At 40.5% G+C, this 25,493-nt stretch overlaps 2 protein-coding genes and 1 long non-coding RNA gene across 19 annotated transcripts in view; 2 read left to right on the top strand and 1 right to left on the bottom strand.

The window, feature by feature from the left end:
- The window catches only part of LOC148401704 (R3H domain-containing protein 1-like), a 34,508-nt gene extending 32,492 nt beyond the window's left edge, over positions 1–2,016 (bottom strand). For all 9 annotated transcript variants that reach the window (XR_015853411.1, XM_088357957.1, XM_088357966.1 and 6 more), the window contains exon 1: positions 1,883–2,016. The gene's annotated coding sequence lies outside the window, so the exon portion shown is untranslated. The remainder of the gene's footprint in view (positions 1–1,882) is intronic.
- zranb3 (zinc finger, RAN-binding domain containing 3) overlaps positions 1,507–25,493 on the top strand; it is a 56,066-nt gene continuing 32,079 nt past the window's right edge. For 2 of the 9 annotated variants that reach the window (XR_015853393.1, XM_088357923.1), the window contains exons 1-11: positions 2,342–2,374; positions 2,918–3,090; positions 9,583–9,601; positions 9,838–10,016; positions 11,496–11,727; positions 13,860–13,945; positions 15,395–15,566; positions 17,988–18,122; positions 22,752–22,871; positions 24,853–24,972; positions 25,062–25,241. Coding sequence is in view for 1 of the 9 variants with exons in the window: in XM_088357923.1 (XP_088214049.1) it covers positions 2,357–2,374; positions 2,918–3,090; positions 9,583–9,601; positions 9,838–10,016; positions 11,496–11,727; positions 13,860–13,945; positions 15,395–15,566; positions 17,988–18,122; positions 22,752–22,871; positions 24,853–24,972; positions 25,062–25,241 (1,434 nt within the window). In the remaining 8 variants the exon portion in view is untranslated. The other 7 variants (XR_015853403.1, XR_015853402.1, XR_015853401.1 and 4 more) reach the window with 7 other exon arrangements.
- Positions 13,968–15,244, top strand: LOC148401703 (uncharacterized). Its single transcript, XR_015853413.1, has 3 exons — positions 13,968–14,514; positions 14,816–14,911; positions 14,987–15,244. It is a non-coding gene; the product is annotated as an uncharacterized LOC148401703 (long non-coding RNA).

Here is a 25,493-nt window from a genome sequence, read left to right as displayed (position 1 = left end):
AAGTTGGCAAGCACAGACGAGAAGAGGAGAGCGGACGGTAACGAAACGACTGCGGCCTGCTAGGTGCTCAAACACCAGGTGGAGAGTCGATGGGGAGGCGCTGGCCGCTGAGAGGCCGAGCTGTTCACTGGGCGAGTGTCCCAATAAAGCTGGCACCCCGCTTCTCACACAAGTCCACGAGGCTACAGCTAATCCTACTTGACTCAGAGAACCTGAAATACCGCCCAGAGCACAGACTGAAAGAAGCCCTGTACGAAAGCAATCTACTTGAAGCAAATTACAAGCTTAATGGATCTGCTGGAAACAATTTTCTGCCTGTACATAATGAGAGCAGAGCACTGACCACTTCCATTTCATCTAAATGTGCCTTTAATCACTTTGGAGTATTTGATTGGGAAAATAATTAGAGATCATGACATGCCTAGAAGTGTTAATTTCATTAAAATATCTAATATTGTGAGAAGATGGGGAGGTCAAGGTTTAAGCCATCCTCACTCACTAAGATGTGCACTGCGCAGTGTCTAGACTGCCATTTTGTGATAGTTTCTGAACGTTTCTCAGACATTCAATAGAAAACACAGTGGGCGGTGAAGTTCCCACTGTCACTTAGCAACTAGCATCAGGCTGTGACAACCATTCCTTCTTTCGAGACTTCAGCAACAAATGTATTATTGTGCTTCTTTTATCCTATGAAAAGGTCACTGATTAAACAGAAACAATTTATGGATTGACAGTTGAATTATTTAAGAGCCTGCTGGACCAAATAACACAGGAAAGGAAGATTTCCCCTTGGAAGGTGATTAATTATTTAGCCACCGAGCCACATCTTTTTTGAGCGAAAGACACAATATCCTCAACCTCAATATTGGACATCAGCTTCAAATCAACCCTTGATCTGTGCAGGTAACAGTGAATTAGGGCATAACCACTCAATGATTGATAATACATATTTTACCATTTCCTACCCGGGATGATGGACGAAACACAATAAAATGTCGTAGGAGGGAATACTTAATGCCCATGTTTATTTTTTTTTTTTACTGTGGAATAAGAAAAAGTATCTGCCAATCTATCTGCACCAAGCTATAGTGCTTGCTTCATGAAAATGACGCCACTGTATTGGTATGCTCAGTCATCCATGCAGTAACTTTAATCTCTGTACATTTTGATCATGAGGCAATAATTGCCTATGTTGATACATCAAAATGACCGGGCCACTGATTAGACAAGCCCGATGAATTATTCGCAATTTCACGTGACAAGCAAATCAAAATGAATGTTTTGCCACATTACACATGTCTTGCTGACGACAATAAATGGTAAACTTCTCTAATTGCATTAATATTCCCCACGCCAAACGTGCAATATGGGGAAAACAGATTTGAGGAACTGCAATTTCAGCAGGAATATTTACGATGCTATTTTGCTTGGATGTTTTTGCTCAAGCAAACACGACGCACATGCAACTTTAAAACCACTTCCTAAACATCAAAACAAACGGGAAATGAAAATGGCTAGCAATTAACATGTGTTGGCAATGCATGCAAACCTTGCAACACAAACAGGCCGAAAAGTTACTTAAGATCAGCGTGGTGACTCTTGCAGGAACAGGTACATACCAGCAGCTAATGTGATTGCTTTGCTTGCGTATTTAAGTTTCCTTTCGGGCCATACTCTTTACAGTAAATAAAAAGACGCAATATCAGAATTGACGGCGATTCGGGGCTAAGCTGTCAGTGTTGAGAGCTAACACCGGCCGGGCCAGCTGGGAGCTGTCACACACTCGCGAGACTGCTGTTTACAGCTGCTAGCTACAAAGTGCGACACGCCTCGCTTCCATAAGGCAACATAACTTCTGTGAGGGGATCAAGTGTTCCCTTACCGATCGGCTTCACAAATTCTGCAAATTGTATAGGAACAGCCTCGAGTTGTTGTGAGTGACGACGTGAGGTAACGGACACAAGCAAGCCGATCGAAAGCGGTGGCTCCTCGGCTACTTACGCTCGACGTGAGGGCGTTGGAAAATATGTCACGGCTTGCCGGCGTCCGGTGTTAGTGTGTGTATTCATACAGTCATTTTCGCTCTAAACTTCCTCGATAACATACGTTTAAATGATTGCTGGTGTTATTGTTTGATCCATGAGTGTATTTTGTGCGTGTGGCTGCTGTGAATTACTTGTAATAGAAAGTTGATCGACTTGTTAACGTGATGCTGAGGGTCGCAAGGGACGTAAACCGAGTGCACCTCCATATTTTGCCGGGATCTTCGCTTCCCATGATACAGTTCAAGCTGCTCTTTCCAAAACAAGTTTGTTTTTTTACGTTCTACTTTCATAGATGGTAGGTGGAAACGCATATGCTTACGCAAATCAAGGTGACGACAGCGATCTTACCTAGTTATACTGACCAAACTATGACGTATGCCATGCGATCAGTCGCACATCGTGCAATGATTAAAAGCTATGGTGCATTTTGCCTGTCATACTTTTGTCGGGGCTGAGATTAACTGTACATTATTTAATGCATACTGCACAATTGTGCTGGCCTGTTGTCATTTGATTGAATTTGAGTGTGAGTGTGAATGTACACACATACACGCGCGCGCGCACACACGCACGCACATCATAATTCCATATTTATATTTTGGCCAATTTAAATCCAATGATAATGGTTGAACAAATGTGACAAATTTGAGGTCTCATGGTAAATGATGAAATATGAGGATTCTGCCTGATGCCAGTAATATGTCTTATAAGCCTAATACATTGATAAGTAATTGTTATGCACCCGTTTATAAACAAGTCAAAAGAATTTGCCTGCTTGTGCCTTCTTTCTGGGCGCAGCATTGTCTTTATTGTAATTTTGAGTGATTTCAAGTGTTTACAGGTCAATGTTTTTGTTTCCATCTTAAATTCAGATCCAAGCCACTGGTGAGGACATAATGCCCGTGGATGATAGTGGCCCGCCGCAGCCCTCTCACTGTGACACAAGATGGTCACAGCAGATGTCAGGCCTCCCTCACAAGCTCCTGCAGCGCTTGATGCCTTTCCAACGGGAAGGAGTGCATTTTGCCCTATCTAAGAATGGAAGGTAAGCAACACCCTCAGTGAGATCATCCCAGTTCTGTTATTTGTTGAAAATATACTGTAAGTCAGGGCAATCTTTTATCTCATTTGACCACTATCACATGCACAGTTATGCACACATGATGTGCTAAATACTGGTGCCAGCAAACAACCACAAAAGAGGCTATGACAATGTTTTTAGCCTCACAGTGCCATTGTAATGTATTGTATTTACAGTGTAGTGAAACAAAACGTGTCTAAGTGTGTGCTCGATGCGTTATCATTATTCACTTGAATTTATTCATGAATGTGACTGTCTCGCGGGTGTTTTATTTTCAATTTAAGTGTATCAACAATGGGGTCTTCTGCAAACAAGCATTTATGACACACTTTGAGCCAGGAGCACGGTTGTAAACAACATTGCATATTATAATGGCTTATAAAGTACTATATTTTATTAGTTTTACTACCAGATACTTTGAACAGTATATTTCCTCTGAATAATCCTTTACTTTATCTTAAATAACATTTCAAAAAGGACTAAAGACCCACCTTTTAACTCTGGCCTAAATATTTGTTTTATTGCTTTTATATTTTTACTAGTCTCTTGTTTTAAAGTGTTACTTGCACTGTAGCACTTTGAGATTTGGTGCCAAATACAAAGTGCATTATGAATTAAATTTATTATTATTATTGTTATTATTATTATTATTATTATTATTATTATTATATATTGGTTTTTTTCTTATCTTAAATTGGTACAAATAATTCATATATTGACTGATATGAAACATTGATATTGTGATACACTTTTCAGTCATATCCTCCAGCTCTGTTTGGAAGGTAATTTAGTCAAGGTGGATCTTTTTTAACTGTCTCCCAAAGGAAGTTTCTTAGCAAGTATTGGAATTCGGCAGCATAAGTATACCAGGATCTGACTGTAGTCTAACTTATCCAGTTGATGCATGCTCGAGTTCTCAGGGAGGTCAGCACTGGGGCAGCCAATCTGAGTAGCTTCGCTGTGATGCGGTGGCCCTATTGATTCAGGAACACGAAAAGGCGCTGCTTATGTGCACGGGCAGCTCAGAAGTCAATTGACTTTTGTTGCATTACATGAACAGCGCTGTCAAATGGCATCAGTGTAACAGGGAGAACTGTTTGGTTTTTGTGTCGTCTGAAAGACAAGCAGAAGTGATTTTGGCGCGTCTGTGGCACAACGTTGGTCATCCAGTACCCGAAAGGTCCGCTGTTAGATTCCCGCTCTGCCCGAGTCATGTTTTTGTGTGCTTTGGCAAGACATTTCACCCACCTTTCCTCCGATGTCCCTCCTACTGGTGTATGACTGGGTGTGAATGTTTGGTGTTAGGAGGTGCACACTCAGGGAAGCTGTGGCCACAGAATGTAGTTTGCCACCACCAGAGTGAGAATATGTGAATACATGAATAATAGTATCCACCGTGAAGCGTCTGAGTGTCCAAAACAATCTACTAGGGCTGCTCAATTAATCGAATTTTAATCATGATTACGATTTTGGCTTCAGACGAGAAAAAATGATTATTTGGTGTTTCCGTTCTAAGACATGCATGCGCAACTCAACCCCGCGTATGTGGAGAGTTCAGCTTGAGGCCATATTTAACAGGCAGTGTTCTACCTGAATGCGTTCAATGAACGAAAGTTCATGAACTCGTTCATATTTTAGATGAACGTGAACTGAATTTTTGCTTCGTGAACGTTTTTGTGAACGCGCTCATTTTGGGACCAACGAATGGTTTTGAATGGCAGTTTACTTTCGTTCAAGGATGCCCCAGGTTTTTAACCTTTCACTTCTTAGACACCAAGTCAAGTTTATTTATATAGCCCTAAATCACAGGCAACGGACTTCATAATAGAACCCTGCTAAACACAATGCAGGGGTAAAGGGATTTGGCAACCCCGGCCACCAACAGTCGCACGGCGCGTGCCTTATTAAAATGCGACGAAAACACGATGACAGATGCTCCATTCGATGAAAACACGTCATGCGACGAGCATCCCCACTCGCCCTTCCTTGTCAGACAGCAATGATAAGATCTCATCCTGTGAGAACATTCATGAATTTTAGGAGAAGGTTTAGTGCTCTCAATGGCGTTGAACCACAATTTACTCATAATGAGATTGTTTCTCTTGTTGTAGTAATTTATTTGGGCTTTGCACCTTTACCTTTGTAATTTTATGTCCCAAATTTTTCTGTCTAGCCCAAAGCAAACCCATGACCCCAATGGCTACAGAGAAAACGGATAAATTAAATAAACCTAACATGGATAATTTTTGGAATGTGGGAGGAAGTCTGATTATGCAGGAAAAAAAACACTCATTGAATGAGTTTGACGATGATATAAGCTTGTCAAATCTGCCTATCCATGCTACATTTTCATTGGTTTGATGAGATACTGTAGCTACTGACTTTCATTGTGAGAGATTGTAGAATTTTGAGAATGGAATCATTTGAAGAATCCAGCAAACAACAGATTCTGGTGTAACCTCCTTGTTGGAGGACAGTTTTCAAATCTTAAGTTGTTCTATCAAAAGCTCCAGAAATGAAATTCATTGGTCGGATATTCTATGTCATCTTAGAAGTATTTTTTTTCCTACAAATTTGAACGCATTTGCTGACTTGTTGGATTTCTCAGAATCCCAACAATTCCATCTCAGAAATTTAGGGTTTCACTGTCAGTGTAAGTAAAATAGATGAGAAGAATGTTAAGGTGTAAAAATAAAAAAGGAAGAAATAGCAGCCCTTTATTACCTCTGAGAAGACGCTGAACATCATTGATGTCAGCGTGTGGGAGGATTCGTATGCAGATTTTCATTTGAAATCTCACGTCTTTTCACATTCCAAGCATCAGGAATACCAAACGAAAACACCAAATCTTGCTGTAATTCATATGCTGATGCAGCATACGGAGGAGGACGAGAGGAATTTTATGGGTTTAGATGACAGATATTGTGGGGAAGTTATGGCACAGTACAACAATAAAATGCCATCGAATGTGGTTAGATGTGTTGTTTGCAAAGCGGGCCTGCAATCAGTTATGCTGAAACACATTTTGCCCAGAATGCACTTGGTCAGCACTTGAGTGTGGCTACTTCAATATAGGAGGGAAAACATGTCAATTTGAAGTAAAACTGCATCCATGAAGAACTCTTTGTCACTTCCATTAAGATTCTGACAGTGATGTTGCATGTGCTAGCCTTTCCCGGTGTGAGCTGTCCAAAATATTACTTGAACTGACAGCCTGAGCTTTTATTGAATGAGGTCTGCTGCACTCATGCAAGAGGGGATCAATAAACAGACTTTATTGTTCCTTCATAACTCTGTGCTGGTTACATTATATTACTTAGTTTGCTGTGTACGTGTTTCCATCTTAAAAGTCTTCATTCAATAATTTTTACGACTTTTTTTCCCCATACAGATACCAGTATGAGTATTTAACTCTATAGTTCTCACCAATACTGATACCAAGTAGCCGATACCACTATTAACGTCTGATACAAAAAATCATATTATTCCTATGACAGCTCATATTAAAGAGGGACTTTTATGCATTTCAAAGATAAAAACGCCCTGTTAGCCTTGTAGAAGTTTAGTCAACCAAGAAATATATTTTGGTAACAGCACACAAACCACGCAATATAAGCATTCATATAAGCAATCTAAACATACATATACTTCTAGATATCACATCCTATTCGGATTATAAGAGGATGGATGGAATTGGAAAGACAATAGCAGCCAGTGGAAATGAAGTTAAAAAATAAACACACATTTTAGTAAAATCACCCGAGTAATGCATTTTAAGCACAACTATAAATTGAATGTTACGTGGCATATGAAAGGATTGACGTGGATAGTAGGAGCACTGGAAAAATATTATGTTCAATGTTTGTACCTGAATTTTAATTGATTAATTTAATATTTAAATTCAGCAGTTTTTTTTTTTACCATTTTACTGAGAAATACTAATGTTTTAAATTGACATTTTACTGTGCGAGTTTTGGCACAGCATGAACCCATTAATAACTACAAATGTAAATCAGCACATTTCAGATGCTGTGCATGTTTGTTGTTATTGACAAGAGAATTCGTAGATGATTTAAATTGTTTGCCTGACTAAGAGCCAATCCCAATCCCAAAGGTGCGTCTGTTCAGTTCCCACTCAAAGACTGTCAATGTGAGAATGTACTGTTGTCTACTTTATATGTATGCTCTGCCACTGCTACTGACTGGGGACCAGTCCAGGATTTGTCTCCTTTGGCACACGAGGTTAATGTGGAGAAAAAAAGGCACTGAACATCCTTGTGGCTATTGTTCCTTGTTAGAGTTATGCAGGGTCTGCCAATTAACCCTTTTGCGTTGGTGGCCCTGTTATTAGAACAATACTGGCCCCATATGTTTTTTTTTTTTTAAATATAGTTTAAGTGATTATTTATTTACCAGCTTTATACCATTCCTTTGCACTTATGGCTGACTTCAAAGAATGAATAAAAAACTCTTAACATATTTGCAGTATACTGACATTCCAACCATCCACAAGCACAATGTAATTTTTCTTTTACTTAATAGCAGCAGCCCCCAAACAATACTATAGACATTGCAACGGCATTGAAACAATTTCAAAATATCACTCACCACTTCAATGTTGTATGCCGTATTCTGAGTGAAGTGTTTACGAAGGTGATGACACAGTTCCGTATAGTTTCTTGATGTGCTTTTCAAGCATGGCTGAAAAATAATGTCTTACTCTTTGACCAGAACTCAAAATTCCCCTGACTATTGTATCTTCATAATTACAATTCTTCAGTAGCTATTCTCTACAAATGAAAAGAAACAAAACCTTTTAGACATACTCGAATGTCAAATTCAACACATGGTTACTCTCTTCAATACATTTTGCTCTTCTCACCTCCACTGTGAAATACAATATATCCTTAAATGAGCTTAGACGTGCTTTATTAAATGGGGATTTTGTCTTGTTGTCCACTCTGTATTGAAACGCTTGAGGTAAATGTCTTGCTGTCAGTCTTTGCCGGATACAGTATTTTTTTTTACTTTGTTTTGATATCCACTTATAGCTCAGTTTGCAGTAATTTTACACTTTGAACCATGTGGGAGCCCACGATGTCAATCTTTAGCATCCTACGAGTCGGCCATTTGCGCAGTGTCCAGCCGCCGATCAGCTTTTCACTTAACGAAATGCGGCGCACATTCAGAACCTTAACACTGCTGAAAGATTGGGGTTAGCCACAAGGCCATGTGACACATCACTGTGCTGAGGTCAAAGCCATCAAATGGTTGCAAACGCCCTGGAAGGCAAGGCGGGCCATTTCCTGACACTTTGGGGCTTGTGGGTTCCTGAGATAACATTATAAAGATGCAGCGACGGGGATCGTGCTGTCGTCAGGCAACAGCGGTGCAGCATCCTCGTGGTCTCAAACCGTCAAGACGACACTCGGGTTATTTAAAGGAGGATGATTAATGCGTTGAGAAATGGCAAACACCTGCCCCAGCCACGCGCCTTCCCCACTGAGTGTGTGTGTGTGTGTGTGTGTGGTATGTGCACGAGCACACAAAATATGTTCATTTAAATCTTTTCACACTTTTGTGCACACCTCCTGTTCCTGATCGCATGCGTGTGCGAATGTGTGTTTGCACGTGTGGACAATGCGCTGACTGAGCCGGTGTGCTGGCAATTAGAAAAACCACCAGTGGCAAGGTGCACATTAATCATGTTCCGCAGCTGAAAGAGAGAAATGGGGCGGAGATAGCGAGAAGGGGGAGAAGTGAAGGGGAGGGAAGAAGAATAATGAGAGAGCATGTCTGAGGAACTCAGCTGTTCTGTTGCTCTGTTTGGGCTGACAGAAAATTGGGAGGCATTCATGAATACGGCGGGTTATTACAATAGAACCAAACCGCTTGGGCATAGTCGATCTGCTCGCACTATAGAATGTGCTGAAATGTTCATTGTTTCATTGAGGTGCTTTTTTTCTATATGTTATTTAAAGTTTGCTTCTAGCACAACAAAGCCATGTCATGGATGGGGCATGTTTTGCTTTACTCTGCAACGGTTACATTTAACGTGACGCTGACCAAAGTGTCACCTCCCTGAAAAAAATATGGAGGTGGCTGCCACTTTGCATTTTAGACAATTTTCACTTCAAAAGCAGATTCGTGAGGTGAGAAGTCACAGATGGGGGGATGAGAGAGCCATGCACACAATCTCTATTCTTATTCATATCAGTGATGTTTGATGAGGGTCTTAAAATGTTCTACTTGAAACTCGCCCTGTGAAAGTTTCCCATTCGGGACCAAATCCATGCATTCATTATTTGTTGAATTGTTTCAGTTAATGCCGGTCCAAGAGCCAGGTGTCCCCTTTTTTTTATATCTATATAGCGTACATATTTGTTATTCCAGATGTTTAAGCAAAAGAGCAGAATTTCAGCTTCTTAACAAGTTCTGTTTTGTTTTGTTTCACAGATGTATGATTGCCGATGAGGTAAGCACACTCAAACCTGGCTAAGGAAATCTATTTTTCTGACCTTCCAAATGAATTTGTCATCTTAGTGCTGCATTGCTACTTGCCTAATCATATTTGACAGAGAACTCATTCTTGGACCTTATTAGACTTGGGCTTCATATCAGCTCAGCCGTCATGTTCAATTTGCCGAATTGCTGGTGCACAGTTGACTTGTTTTTCTCCCCTTTCACCGGGTGCTGATTTGGCTGGCCCAGATGGGTCTTGGCAAAACGGTGCAGGCCATTGCAGTGGCATACGCTTTCAGGGAGGAGTGGCCTCTCCTTGTGGTGGTGCCGTCATCCCTCAAGTACCCCTGGATTGAGGAGCTGGAGCGCTGGATCCCCGAGCTGCAGCCTGGTGACATCAACCTGGTGGAGAACAAGAGCGATACCATGTAGGTCATCGTAACCCCCCCCCCCACACACACAAAATAGCATGTGGTTTATAGTTGGAATCACTGTGTAATTTTGGGCCATCTGGCAGCATCAGGCAAAGCCATAAACCGATCAATGAAAATACCGCGGCACAAAGGATGTAATTGCCATAATGTGGATAATATTCTGTTATCTGTCTTTGAATTTGACAAGTTAATGACTGACCTGGCAGGAATGGAGCGACACACAAATCTGTGTTTAGTGTAACAAAGTGTGAAATTATTTTGACCCTTTTTAATTCAGCATATAGAGTAAATTATCACTCAAATATTTTTCTAGTATGAAATTATTCTGACCCTCTTTAATTCAGCATATAGAGTAAATTATCACTCAAATATTTTTCTTCTCGAAAACCCAGTGTTCCCCAGTGGCCAAACCAAAGCGGAATAAAATGTTTTAGTAAAATATAAACTGAAAATATTTGTTTAGGTGCTTAGCACTTGCTGTTCCTTTTGTCGTGATCACCATTGAGATGCATTTATTACAGCACTGTTTAATTTGAGTCAACTCCAATTATATTGAAATCTACAGACATTATTTAAAATTGCCTTTGTTTGGCCTTGCAGCTGACAAAGAATATCGGCAAAAATTCAGCAATGAGTTCAAATAAAATGCCATAGGAGTTAAAATATTGTGTCAAAGCACAAGGATACAACTTTTCAGGAAAAAAATTCGGATGTACTTTAAATGGAAGAGGTTTATAGAGCTGTACTCTCTGGCCAAACTGAGCAATCGGACAAGAGTGATCAAGGTGACCAAGAACTTGATTATATCTTTGGCTGAGCTCTATGAATGCAGTTTTGAGAGAGGTGAAACATCCAGAAGCCAAGGTGTTGTGAAGGTGATGAATGTCCGGGTTTCCTCAACATACTAATGGCTTTTGGAATTGTGGACAAGAGCCCCAAGACCCCAAAAAAAACCTGGTGTAGGTGTTTAGGGTTCATATCTCTCGCAAAAAGCTCTTTTCTGATTGCTCACACTGCTCACTGTAGGAAGAGGTCATCACAAACTTCCGCCAGAAAGACCCTTTAGCTATGAAACCATTAACTGTAGCTGAATGTTTTTCTAGCCTTGCAGTTTCGTTGACCTTATGGCTTGTTTATGCCGTGATATGCTTTTTCACTTGTGAGGCCTTGTAGGCAGTGGACAGGTTTTTAGGTGTTTGCCCCTTTTGACAGTTTTTTTTTCTTGCTTATTCTCATTGAAAATTAATTTCATAAACCACAATGTGTATTTACCTCACCTACACGATCCTCATCAAGTCCACACTAGCTTAAGAGTTCTGATGACATACCTCAAGCACACAAACGCTGGGTAAATGTTTCCGCTTTGTGATGAATGATGATTTGTTGACTTTTCTTCTTTTGTTTTTGTATTAAAACATGTCAGTCAGACATTGGCATTGCCTACGTCATGCTTATTTTTCCGTGTCCTTGCAGGGGGATTAACAACAGTAAGGTGACCGTGTTGGGGTACGGCCTCCTCACTACAGATGCTCGCTCTCTGATGGAGGCGTTAACCAGGCGGAGCTTCTCAGTGGTTGTGGTGGATGAATCACACTACCTCAAATCCAGGAATGCTGCTCGAACCAAGCTTCTGGTGCCTCTCATTCAGAGCGCTAAGCGAGCCATCCTCCTTACTGGGACACCTGCGCTGGGCCGCCCGGAAGAGGTGACGCGGATAGTTTCTAATTGATTTTTAATGATGTCCACTGGGGCCCATTTTGGTGAAATTCTAAAAAACAATTTAGAGATGAATTTTGCAAGTTTCTCATGCAAAACTCCTTGTTCGGATGAAGGTAACTCCAACAGATTAGGATGTTGGACATTCAGATTTTAGCAGGCCACAAAATAAATTCTACTGTTGCCCCCTGGAACTTGCCCAAGTGCCCCAAAATACTAATTAATTCATTCCAGCATCTCGCGATCGTGTATATTCCAATAACCTTTGTAACAAAAACATCATTTGCAAAGTTCAATATAGAGAGATGAATGCAGTGCAATAAATGAGACAAGTAATAACAAAGCACACAGGGACAGAAACTATTGAATTTAGAGGCAATAAGAAGGGCTCTTCACAGGCCAATGTTGTTTGCTGAGCCACACAGTCATAGTCCTATTTCATAATGATTTATGATATTTTCATGTGTTATATTGAGATACAAGCCTAGATTGTAGACATATTCTATTGCGTCAGCTTCCAAATATTTCCAGTAAGTCTCATTATGGCACAATGGATTTTGCTAAAAACTAGTCAGCTCATTGTAGGCTAATCATGACACATTTTCATCTCTTTTGGCTTTTACACATTTGCATGGTTTTTATTGTCATTTGAATTATTTTGTCAATGTAATTCAACCTGGCCATTACATTTCTAAGCATTTTTTTGAAAGGAAGACTTTCTTGTTATTGTTTGTTTTGAAATTACCATTTGCACATTTCCCAAATCAGAACAACTTGATTTCAGAATTATTCATCTCCTGAAATGCTTCACTTATGTTGCAGTTCACAATTCAAAGAAATTGCTCAATGATATATTTTTTTATATACATATATATTTTTTTTCTTTCTGAATAATATTTACTTGTTTTCTGCAAGTGATCTGAAAAATTGTCAGCAAATGAAATGAAAAAAGCAGAAGCAGCAATTGTTCTCCTCATTAGATCAGAGATGAAGCGGGCCTGTCATTGAGCTCTCACATTTTGACTGCTGTGGTGAGGTTAGATTTAAGATAAGATCTCTCTCTCTCTCTCTCTCTCTCTCTCTCTCTCTCTCTCTCTCTCTCTCTCTCTCTCTCTCTCTCTCTCTCTCTCTCTCTCCTGCTAGAATCTGAAACGGCATATAACATTTTATCATCCGTAGTATAAATCTGATAAGCTCGGTCCCTTTCCTCTCTGCCAGTCTTCATTGCCCTGCCATCATTACTCACTGTGGCTGACATGAGGTTAGTGCACAGCTCAGGGCATGCTGCACCGTTTGTGATGTGCCCCCATTCCACCCACCTATTATATCAACAGCGTGAAGAAGGATTGGGAGGTGGAAGGATGTCTGTAAAGCCTATGATGAACAAGTGCTGAATTCTGAATAGAGCTCTCGCAGTGCTGCTGATTACCTACCATTAGCTCAGATGCAAATACAAAGAAATTGACGTAGAGTGTGTGTGTGTGTGTGTGTGCGTGTGTGTGTGTGTGTGTGTGTGTGTGTGTGTGTGTGTGTGTGTGTGTGTGTGTGTGTGCGTGTGCGTGTGTGTGTGTGTGTGTGCGTGTGTGTGCGTGTGCGTGTCTGCATGCATGCATGTGTGTATTCACACACTTAAGTATTCATCTTCAACTTAATAAGCATGATTGGTGGGAATTTATTTTAAAGCATCTTAAAATATTTGAGACAACAATATTAAATAAGAAATATTTAAATTTTAATCATGATATTACATATATAAGCAGCTTGATCCATCATTTGAAATTGCCTGTCCTTATTTGAGCCACACAACTCTAAAATGTTTGACTGTTTGTGACATGTGTATTTGTCACCCGGAGTGTAGAAATGGAGTGCGATTCAATGCTTACTTTTTAACGTTACTTTTTTCAGTAATGAATCCAAATAAAGTCCAACTTCAAAATGAAATGTGTTCACTCCATTACTAAAAAAAAAAAAGAAAAAAAAAAAAAAGGAACGCATCAAGGAATACTGTTGATGCCACAGTGCTGAATTTGCCACATTGTGACTGATTGAACATTATATTACGGCATCAAGCTGTCAGCAGATTTGCAAATTGTTGATGTTTGTTTCTTGTGTGTTTTACAGCTTTTCATGCAAATTGATGCACTTTACCCCAAAATGTTTGGAACCTGGACTGATTACGCCAAGAAATACTGCAATGCCCATTATAGGTGAGAGTGAGTCAGACACAAATTAACATAAAAACATTTACGGCGGAGCCCTGCATAGTGGCATTTTGGCACCCCCTGATACACATATTCTCAATTTTTTAATTTTTTTCAACATTGTTCAAATTTGCACAACATAGGAATAATTTAATATGCAATATGATTGTCAATTTTATTGTGATAAATTTGGTATTTCTATTTTTCATTATTTTTATTATCTAATGAACAAATTGAATGTTTTTTCACGTGGCAAAATAGGCACGCTCACTGTATTCTTAGCTAATTAATTGTAATTACCTAAAATAATGTTCACCTCTTGGATAGCGATGCCAAGAGTTTATTGTTAAACTGAACAAGTAATTTTGCACATTGCACAAGATACACTACCACTCAATTTGTAAGCACAGCTAAAACAATGGAGTTTGGACTTCTTCAATGTTAATTGTTTTGCAAAAGGGTGGGAAAATTGTGTCAATCCAATGAGAATGTGTTAACACATTTGCATGAGGTGTCTTCTGCTCTGCTGAAATGGTGATGGTGAAGACTAAGAGGTTCCTAGTTTCTTCAAACAGGTTAAAGCAATCAATAAAAACTAAGTCCCTGAATACGTATTTTACGTATTTCCCCCTTCGTGTTTGTGTTCTTAAGACCCCCTTCATATATATTTATTTTTTTGATTGTTTCATGACCAGGGACATGTTTTGTTTTATTCATTGATTTATTTTAATTTTGGTCAAAATGAAAATAACTTTTAGATTGCACTCATGCCCTTTGGAATTAAAATGACTCTTTGAATTTTACATAATATAATCTGACCAACTTCTTTGAATAGACGTTTGTACTGAGTGAAAAATGTATTTTTGCCCATTTAAGATTTGACTTACCCTGAACTAGAAAACCAATTGTAGGTGAGGTCTTCATGTCAATGATCTCATATTCATAAAGTGAAGAGGAATGAAATAACTACGGGTAAACGTATGTAAAAGTGCCAATAAACTTTATAAAAATAAATAATAATAAATAAAATATCTTCCCTTTCCTCAGCAATATAAAGTCCAAAAACACTCAAGAGTAAAGCTGCAGATTTTGGCACCCCATTGTTCATTTTGTCCAGCCAACATGGATGGCAGATAACCAGCCTTTGTCTACAAGGCCACTTTTATTCTAAAACCCCATTTGGCTGATGAGTTGTGAAAGTTTGCCATGGCCTCGAGACAAATTTCTTTGCTGCTCTGCAAATTGCCCTGACGCAAAAATGCGGATCCCCAACTGTGTGAGTCGAGCTTTTTTCGCTGTTCACAATGCAAGACTGTTCCAGTGCCAGGCAGCTCCCAGGTGGGAATTTTTAAAAGTGTTTAACTACTCCTCCAGGGCACTTCTGTAAATAAGTATATTTAAGGAAGTTTGCTTCAGCTTGTAATGGGGTTTTAACTCTTAATTCCTCTCCTGCAGGTTCTTTGGAACCCGCAGGCAGTGGGATTGTAGAGGGGCATCCAACCTAGAGGAGCTGCACCAGCGGCTGAGCCAGATCATGATCCGTCGCCTTAAAGCTGAGGTGCTTAGTCAGCTTCCCCCCAAAATCCGCCAGCGCATCCCGTTCGACCTTCCAAAGGAGGCTGCAAAGGTAAATTTACATTTGATATTCCAGCGCTGCTTTGCCTCAAGGGATGTTCATCTGTACATTTTTTCAGATGTCCAGCGCCCGCCACTAATATTTCAATATTAGGGATTAAGAATAGCTTGGAAGAATCACAATCATTTTAAAATGAAATGAACTTCCATTGTGTGTGCGTATGGGGGGGTGATTTTTCAATGTTGATTGATTTTAGAAATCCACAATCAATTTCAATAATATGCAAATATTATCAGATCTTTTTTTTTTCCATATAATCGAAGGTCTAGTCGATTGTCAACTGGTTAGCACGTCCACCTCATAGTTCAGAGATTACTGGTTTGATTGTGGTCCAGCATTTCTGTGTGGAGTTTTCATATTCTCCTTTGTGTCCTTTGTGATGATAATTTGTTTGCACCTCTGCTGAAGTAATTGGTATTAGAAATTGTGTTCACTCTGACACCGTAGTCTTATTATTTTTTTTTTTTTATAATAATAATAATAGTCTACTTGCTTCAAAATGCACGCGCTTTGACTTTTTAATATATTCTAAGATGACAAAATATTTTCATTATGAACTAAGGGATAAATCACAAACCCTGACTGAATACAATATAATAATTTGAGCCATATCAATTTTGAATATTTTTATTGTAGACCAGAGATCGGCTTCTAGTGACCAGCGCCAGCGTATTTTATTTTTTCACATCAGCAGCTGCAGGAGTTTACAGAGACACAAAATGAGTGCTTTCGATGCTAATTATGCCCTCAACCCCATTTCTTGGAGTGACACAACAATAAGCAAGACCCCCATGAAAGTGACTACGCTGCAATTTTATCCCTGAATTTCCCTGAATGCTTTATTTTCCAGCTAAATGTGGTCAATGCTTCTCCATAGAGGTGCCAATTAGATACAGACTGAACCGTTGGAAAACCTATTGTGTTTTGTAGCTTTCCTTGAGCAGCTCCCTTATCTAAAGTTGGCTGATGCAGATAATTCGTCTCAGGTGGATGCAGTGGCTACAGCCCCCCAGCCCCCACCCCCCCACCCCCTTAGTTATTAGATGAGAGTGTTTTTCAATACTTAAATGATTATGGAGTATCTTGCAGCTAATGATGGGAAAGGCGGACATACTGTGTGCATAATAAGCCCAGCATAATAAAAAAAAGAAATATCCACCCAACATCCCCAAAACCCCTTAAAATGTGTACTCCAGGACCACTCACTAGCTAGGCCCTGGCCCTTCTATCTCATTTTACTCCCTAATGATGGCTTTTATCTTCCACTGCCAGACACATTTTATGCCCCGCCTGCCCTTTACATTTTTAGTCCTGCCCTTTTTGTCTGTGGTGGTCAAGTGACTATCATCATGGGCGTAGTGTTTAGCCACTCATTTTTTTTCAACAGCAGGTTGTTACGCTTGAATGTAGCATTCATAATTAGAATCAAAACTCATTTCCAGTCTGTCAAACCCTTGTTTATGCAGGTGCTGCTGAGTGGAACATCTGAGCAACAAAACATAAATGGAACAGAGCTTTGTTCTCCTGCAACATGATCTCATTTATTCATTCAGACGTCCTTGACTTTGACGAAATTCTACTGAAATGCTAATCTTTTCGCTAAATGGAAACGCTTTCATGTTCCAAACCAAAACTTGTTTATTATCTTGAACGCAAAGTGGCACCAATGAAACTCACAGGATGTGCACATTAATACGTTTCTGGTGCGTCCCCCCCCTTCATTTCTTCTTCCCCCTCGAGGAGCTCGCCATATGGTTCTGATGCGACACTTTAGGACGGCATTCAAAGTTTTGCATGATCTTTGCGATTCAAGTGAGACTTGCAAACAAAAGCCCCAGCATATACCACGCTGCATAGAAATGTAATCAAATTGCAGTGATTCACTACAGCATGCACATTTTTTGTCAGGCTTTTACATCATGTGGCGCATTATAACCCAAAATAGTGTAACAATGTAGGACACCCTGCTGTTAACCAAGCACGTATTGCCCTGTTTTTTATGATAAACAGTGCCTGTTTATGAATAGCAGGTCACATATGCTGCTGGCAGCAGCTCCCACTGCAACGCTCTTCACGCTTGCTTTAAATACTCCTCGCCAATCACCTTGAGAGCACACGAGGCATCTTTGATTTATTGTAGCGGCCTGGCTGCTTCTCCATCTTCGACCCCGGCTTGTCACAAGGCGGCTATAATTGGGAGATGCTCCTGACCCACCTAACACAGAAGCCCAGTCGGAGGGGGTGGCATCCTTGGGAATTCTCTCCCTCTTTTCCCCCTCCGTTTTTCTCTTGCCTTCCAGGAAAACTAGGACATCCAGCAGCACCATTAATTGTTTTGCCCTTTATCTCGCCAAAAGTGTTGAGATAGAAAGAGAAAGATGTTGAAGAACTCGCCCTCTCCTTGCTTTGCAGGAGGCCACAGACAGCTTCGCCGAGTGGGAGAGATTGATGAAGGGATGTGGGTCAGAGGTTGCCGCGACCAGCAACTCCTTCACTGAGGTCATGAGCCTGATCACGCAGATGTACAAGCAAACAGCAATTGCCAAGGTAACAGGGGACCAGTTTTTTTTTTTTTTCATGTCTATGAACTCGACTCTTTTTTCCCCCTGAACACTTTGTTCCTGTTTTTCATATATTGTATTTGCACTCAAATCAGGCTAAACTGTAGAAAAGTATAACTTGTGGCTTCAAATGCAGGAACATAATGTGAAATTTGCACCATTAGTGCCATCTGATACCAGTCACAACACTTTTTGAACTAGATCAAGCTAAATGTGCCTTCTAACATTGTTCACCTATACGACACATCTGAAAGCCAAGACATTGCAAAGAATAGCACTTTAAACGAGTGGAATAATATCGTCTTAAAGAAAAAGGGTGACTTGATGTTCCGTCTCGGTGAGATCTCATGGCAGAGCATTGCCATGGAAACAGAACTTAATGATTGCGGGTGAAAAGCACTTAGACAAAGCCAGGGATCTAACTATAGTATTATTTAGTCACATCCAACCTGGCATGATTACACCCTGCACCAACACCATCACACCTCTGTAATTGTGTTGCTATGGAAACAATGGCTTTCAGTTTGAAGTGAGAAGGAAATAAAGCAATGAAAGAGGGCGGCAGCATACGTGCAGCGTTCCATTCCTGTACTCTGGGTTTGGAGTGCAGCTTGATCCTCTTGCTATGGCAGCCTGTCTGCATCCCATATTGCCAAGTAAACATTGCACCAAGTATAGCCATCTGCCATATGCGAGAGTGGTGTTTCTCTTAATTAGCTCGTTGACCCGAGCCGCGAGCAGCGCTGCCCCAAGTTTTGCAAACTCCGGAGATAACCGCCGAATGCAATCACCGTCGCTACTTGACAAGCCCTGAGTTTGTATCTTGTTTTGGACTCCATGTTGTTTGCTGATTGGATTCTGCTCAATTTAGCTCAGTGCTGGCACTCTATTACATGACAACAGCCATCTTCTCTGTTTCAAGGCAGATGTTTGTTTGTCAGTGGACAGGATGACTTAAAACTGAAAATTTCCATAAGGGTAAAGGCCAGAATTTTTGGGGGGGAATTCCTTTATTTAGCTGTGAATTGATGCCTGTGCAGAAGGTGGGTGTCTATGAAAGTGTACTGTTTGATTCCGAGCCACATCCGGATTGTTAGCTTTGGCAGCGGCCTGTGCTTGACCGGGTGCCATCCTGGTGTCCTCTATTGCTTTTAGTGGGTGACACACTTTCTATACTTTGGGGAATTTTTTTGATCGGTGAGAGTGAAAAATTGCATTTATGTCACTTTGACGAGCAACAAGACTGCCTGCCCGCCTGCCCGCCTGCCTGCCTGCCCGCCAGTCGGCCCAGCGATGATGGTGCCAAAAAAGTCTTTGGGGGTATTTTTATTGCTTTACCCGCCAAGCATCTGCTCCCAATTACCCAGAGAGGACAGCTCTGATGCCGGACTTAAAAGCTAGCTAACGGCCCGCTTCAGACAGTTGAGAAGTTTGTGCACTAATTAAACTCAGCGGAAAGGAGCCAGCAGAAGCAAGCTGTCAGTAATGAGAACCCCCCCGATCAGAAAAGGGTCAGCAGACCTGGTGAAGTGAGTTATGATTTGGAGCACCGACTAATTATATCAGCAAGTCAAAGCATAGGTGCTCCTGCCAGAGCAGGTGTCATGGCTGCTGAGGTTGTCAGGTGGTATCTAGATTACAGAGGTGAGATTTCACACCACCAAAAATATTCTCTGAATTGTCCAGCATTGGTTTTGTTTGACTCAAATATAAACCTTAATATTCCTTGGCACTATCCTTAGTTGCCTCCTTCCCTGCAACGGTGAAATGAGCTGAGCCCAGATGCCGGACGATACACATGCACTGCACTTCCATATTCCAGCCACAGCCTCAGTCATCAGCGGGGGTGATGGCTGGGCAGCAATACACGGTGAAATGATACGAGATACCTGCAGGCTACAGTTAACTCAGCATTACATGTTTTCTTAGCACTATAAGCTTCAAGCTGTCAGTCAAGGTCACAGGTTGAGCAGTGGCAAGCAGGATGCTGTGTTTAAGTTGTTGTTTGGACTGTCATCATTTGTACTGCGTGTACTTTGTTTTTTCATCGGAACCTAATTCACTTCTGGTTTGCGTTTTGTGTTGTTTTTTCTCGTTATTATCTTTGTTTTACAGTCTTGACTCTCATCCTTCATCTGCCTTGCAAGTAATGTCTTCAACCAATCCGAGTTCTTTCTATGTGGGCCTTGTTATGTCGGTAGTCTGTGTTCCTGGATGTGTTTTGTCTAATCTGGTTGTTGTCATTTGTGTCCCTGTGTCCGTTTTGCTGGTGTTTTTCGATTTGGGGAATTTGCACGCTGGCGCTCAGGTGCTTCTGTATTGTAAATACTAAACTATGTTTGTGTTTCATGCACGGCTTAGGGCCTTGTTCTCCCATGTGCTCAAACACTTTTCTAGCTGTGCACTTTCTCTTGTCAACTTGTCTGTCATTTATGCACCTTCATGATGCATCCACTTTGGGAAATTTTCGGCTTATGCGCTCCAGGGACTTTATAAAGTCCAGTTTTGGTAAACTATCATCTGGAAATTAGAATTGTATTATAACATACACCACCACACGTTAGGAGGGATTTCTAGAAAGAGATCAAATGAATGTGAAGAAACTGAAAAAGTCCGATTTTATCACGGAGATCAAAGAGGCACTGCGAGTCAGTTAGTACTGTGTTTTAGTCGTGATATTAATTGGCGCTAGCTGACTTTATTTCACCTACAACTGCGAGGAGAGACTCTTGTTAAAACATGGGGTCTGTTTTGCATTCAAAGACAAGCCATGGGAGTTTTGGGAAATTGCAGGTCTCCCTCTAGCTCCCACTGTTACAAAAACTTCAGTGATGGCACCATAGTTAGTTACATATTCAGTCATTGTTTTTGATTTGCTTTTATGCCAAAATATGTCCGACTCTCTCGGTCCATGGTGCAAGGAAGGTTGAGCATTGCCAATCAGTGATGCCAGTAACTCATTACTCAGTAGTGAGTTACTTTAACTCGTTACATTTTCCACACAAGCCGTCAGACTATACAATTACTTTTGTAACAGCTAACATTTTCTTAAACACAGGCATTTTTAGATAAAAAACAATGAGCAATGTATTATTTAAAATCCTGATTCTTTTTTTAACTTAAGTCAAAAAGGTTGTTTTATTTTATTTTTATGAAAACTACCTTTATTCTTTCATGTCTGTAGTAGCTGATGTAATATTAATTAATATTATATATTATAACTCACTTTATTTTAAAGCAAGTAATCAGTTACTTACATTAGTTAAGTTAGTTACTTTTTCAAGGCAACTGTGGAAACATAACTGCTGATCTACTTTTTTTTTAATGGACCTCCAAACATGCAAAAAAAATCATAACAAGCACAATATTATCATCACATTAGTTTTAGTGGATTTATGTGAGAAGCCGTTTTAAAAAACATGTTCTTCTTCAAAGTGTTAATATAAGCAGTCCCCGCGTCCTGACTGCCCGACGACACGCTCTGCAAGGTATATTCATATTCAAAGGGTGCTACATTTTTCTCTGGGATTTCAATATTTACAAGTTACAGGAAAACTCCCTTGCTCATTGACTTATAGCCAGCTTCAGAATTCAATGAATATCCTTTTTGGTGTTTGCGCACACATTCTCATCTTGTGTGTGTCGGAACTCTGGATGGGGGAATTTGCGTAGATAAAAAATGACTAAGGCCGAATGGAAAAATATAACCCTTACTGCAAATACCGTGCCATGCACACGTACCCTCCTCCAGTTCTTATTTTATTGCAAAGTTTCCCCACATTCATGGTAAAGATGATCAAATAAATATTAATACCAGACAGATATGCAGTAACCCAACTAAACATAAAATGCCCTTTTAATGCAATTTGAAGGAGATAGAAGGCCATCAATTTTCCAAACCGCATATCCTCACGAGGGTCACGGGTGTGCTGGAGCCTAGAGTCTGAAGATTTAGTAAATAAAGATTAATAAAATTCAATAAGGTATGTTATGTCATATGAAATCTAAATTGCTGGATTAGTTCATAATACCCGTCTAACATTTCATCACCGCATGCACATAGCCAAGTTACATGACATTTGACGGCATGTTTTCCCATTTAAAAAGATGCAAGTTTATGTGGATTCCAAATTTTAATTGGAACGGAAACTCTTCTTGAGTTCATGACTGCATTTCAAATGTAAACTTTTTGTAATGTGTTCAATCCAAGACTCACGCAAGTCAAGAAGCCCTGAAGTTTAATTTTCTCTTCCGTAATCTCAGTGTAAAGCACCAATCATATCTCTGAGTTGGAAGGTATTGATTTGGAGTTGCTTTGTGTTCTCACTCTCTTTTTAAGTCCAGATCTGTTGGCGTTCAATGAAGAATTGATCACACCGAGAGAAGGCCGCTGTGATTAATTGACTTCCTGACTGATCGAGCCAATTCCTTCCTGTGCGGTCCACAGGTGGATTGATAGATTCAGTGGCTTCCTTTAATCTGTGTCTATTTTTGTGCGTGTGTGTGTGTGTGTGTGTGTGTGTGTGTGTGTGTGTGTGTGTGTGTGTGTGTGTGTGTGTGTGTGTGTGTGTGTGTGTGGGTGTGTGTGTGTGTGTGTGTGTGTGTGCGATGCTAGGCTGGAGCAGTGAAAGACTACATCAAAATGATGCTCGAGGCAGAACAACTCAAGTTTCTTGTTTTTGCCCACCACCTCACAATGCTGCAGGCTTGCACCGAGGCCGTGGTTGAGGCCAAGGTAAGGGCAACATCACCCATCTATTCACCATTATCCGTCTTCCCGTCACTTTTCAATTGCTTTGAATCGTAAAAAGAATCAGCGAAGAAGTACTTTTCCTCACTCAGAAAGTAAACTTTTACTTCTGCGGCTTCTCACCGACGACGTAATTCACAAGTTGTCACAAGCAAACGGCATCTCTTTGCTCAGCGTGGGAAACTAGCAGGAGGGTTCAAGAGTGTGTGTGTACGGCTTAGGTCGAGGAGGTGTTGGATGTATGTAATGCTTCACGACAATGTGCAATAACACCTTCGGATGTGAGACGCTCATTCCGCCGCGTTCGCACTTTCCAATTAATTCAGTGGGTCTAAAAAAAGGACTAATCTGTGAAGGATTGTGATGAGCAGCAGAGGCGGCTGTTTCTTGTGTCTAATAACACAGCACAAATAGCACCTTGCTGCTGCAGGCCTTTTCCCTGTGGCACAACAGTTGAGGTTGTGTTTGAACTTTCTAAGTTCTTTTTTGTTGAGAACCCAAATGCCAGAGAAAAGCTCAGCTGTTAGAACAGCGGGCTATTTTCTCTGTGTCTCATGGCCTTGAGATGATGCTAAAAACAGACGGATCCTTGTTTGTGACGTTTAGAACTCAAACTGGCCTTGTATTTGTATTTTCCTAGTGAGCCACCTCTAAATATTTGTGATGCTGTACTTCAATTGATGTGCATGTTGGAGCTGCACAGTGTGAACATGGAGCAGCTCTGCATGACCCAAGGATCCAAACAAAAGAAGAGCCATCACCATGATGCATTAACAACTCAGCCAAGTTGTGCTTGAGTGGACCTTCAGCTGCTGCTCTCTTTGTTTGGCAGAACAAAATACTTTTTACTGCCGTTAATTCATCCCAGCCCTTCCACTCAGCTTTGTTCATTTGCACGTCTGTCACAGAAATGTCCCTAATACGAAGTACATGTTAATAATAAACTGCCCTTTGTTTGCAGTGTCCAGCACGAACCACTTTTCCTTTGCAATTGTAAAAGCTTTTTTTCAAATCAAGTACCATATGGGTGAACACAATTCGCACACCTGACCTCTTTCCAATTGTGTGAGCGTATTTTTCCCTGAGATAGACATGCATTAGTGGAGAAGAGCCACACTATTACTTGTGCACTGCATGCTCGTGTTTTAAATGACATAAACACCATAACAAATGAAAGAAGTGGTGTTTGAATAAATATAAATTCTTTTAAAATTAACATTTCTCTGGCATACTGGATGATGGATGGATGGATGGATGGATGGATGGATGGATGGATGGATGGATGGATGGATGGATGGATGGATGGATGGATGGATGGATGGATGGATGGATGGATGGATGGATGGATGGATGGATGGATGGATGGATGGATGGATGGATGGATGGATGGATGGATGGATGGATGGATGGATGGATGGATGGATGGATGGATGGGGTTGGGTGGATGGATGGGTGGATGGATGGGTGGATGAGTGCATACTTTATTGATCCAAAGAAAATGTATGCATCTAGCAGCAGCATGCAAATATATCTTGAATATACATTCGAATTAACTGTAACACAGTAACCATACATTGCAACTTGCCTGAGATAAATGTGAATTAAAATGTGTTCAGAAATTAAGAACATTGAATTTGTAGCAAACTTAAACATCTGCAGAGATTGAAATTTGTATCCTATAAAATGCTTTTATAAATAACTGGGCCAAATAACATTTGTCAATGTACTCACACATTTAATGTTGCGATTTTACAAAACTTTGTCCACAACAATCAAAGTATAGTATCACGAATCTTGATCTTCAACAGAGCGTAATCATCATTATAAACGTATGAAAATTGAGAAGCGGATAAAATCTCATTTGGGTGAACTAATTTGTTAAGCTATGTATAAACGACTCGATAAATGGAGATCTACAGCTGCTTTGGGAAACAAGCAGTGAACATTGTTTGCTTTTGTTACACAGGCAGGTTATATTCGTATCGATGGCAGCGTCCCGTCCTCTGAGAGAATCCAGTTAGTTCACAAGTTTCAGAATGACCCAGACACAAGAGTGGCCATCCTCAGCATCCAGGCAGCTGGTCAGGTACTGTACGCAAGCATGCACGCGCACTGCACACAACATTTGGCACACACACCACTCACGTCAGTGAGCAATTTTTGGCTCCTCATCAGGGTTTGACCTTCACCGCTGCCAGCCACGTGGTGTTTGCTGAGCTCTACTGGAACCCGGGACAGATTAAGCAGGCTGAGGATCGCGCTCATCGTATCGGGCAAACGTCATCTGTCAACGTACACTATCTCATCGCCAAGGGTACCTTCGACAGCGCCATGTGGTCCATGCTCAACAAGAAGGTATTTTATTATCTTAAGAAACTCCCGATTCAAATTCAGTTCTTCAAGTTACAATTCAATTTGACTCCTCAGGTTAAAAATACACCAATAGGAGTACATTTAGACAATTTAGAACTGTTATGTAAACAAGTGGCATGTCACCTCCATTTTTTTGCAATAAAACATTTGAAAATAAAAAAAAAACCACAACTTATTTGTGCAAATGAAGTATAAAAGTAAACATGAAAATTGTGTATAACACAAAAAGCAAAG

This window comes from Syngnathus floridae, chromosome 2, assembly GCF_059516105.1.
Source record: "Syngnathus floridae isolate MCC-2025c chromosome 2, RoL_Sflo_1.0, whole genome shotgun sequence".
In the NCBI taxonomy this organism is placed as follows: domain Eukaryota; kingdom Metazoa; phylum Chordata; class Actinopteri; order Syngnathiformes; family Syngnathidae; genus Syngnathus; species Syngnathus floridae.
The sequence above is the reverse complement of the archived record's forward strand: the minus strand, read 5'-3'. Positions and strand labels throughout refer to the sequence as shown.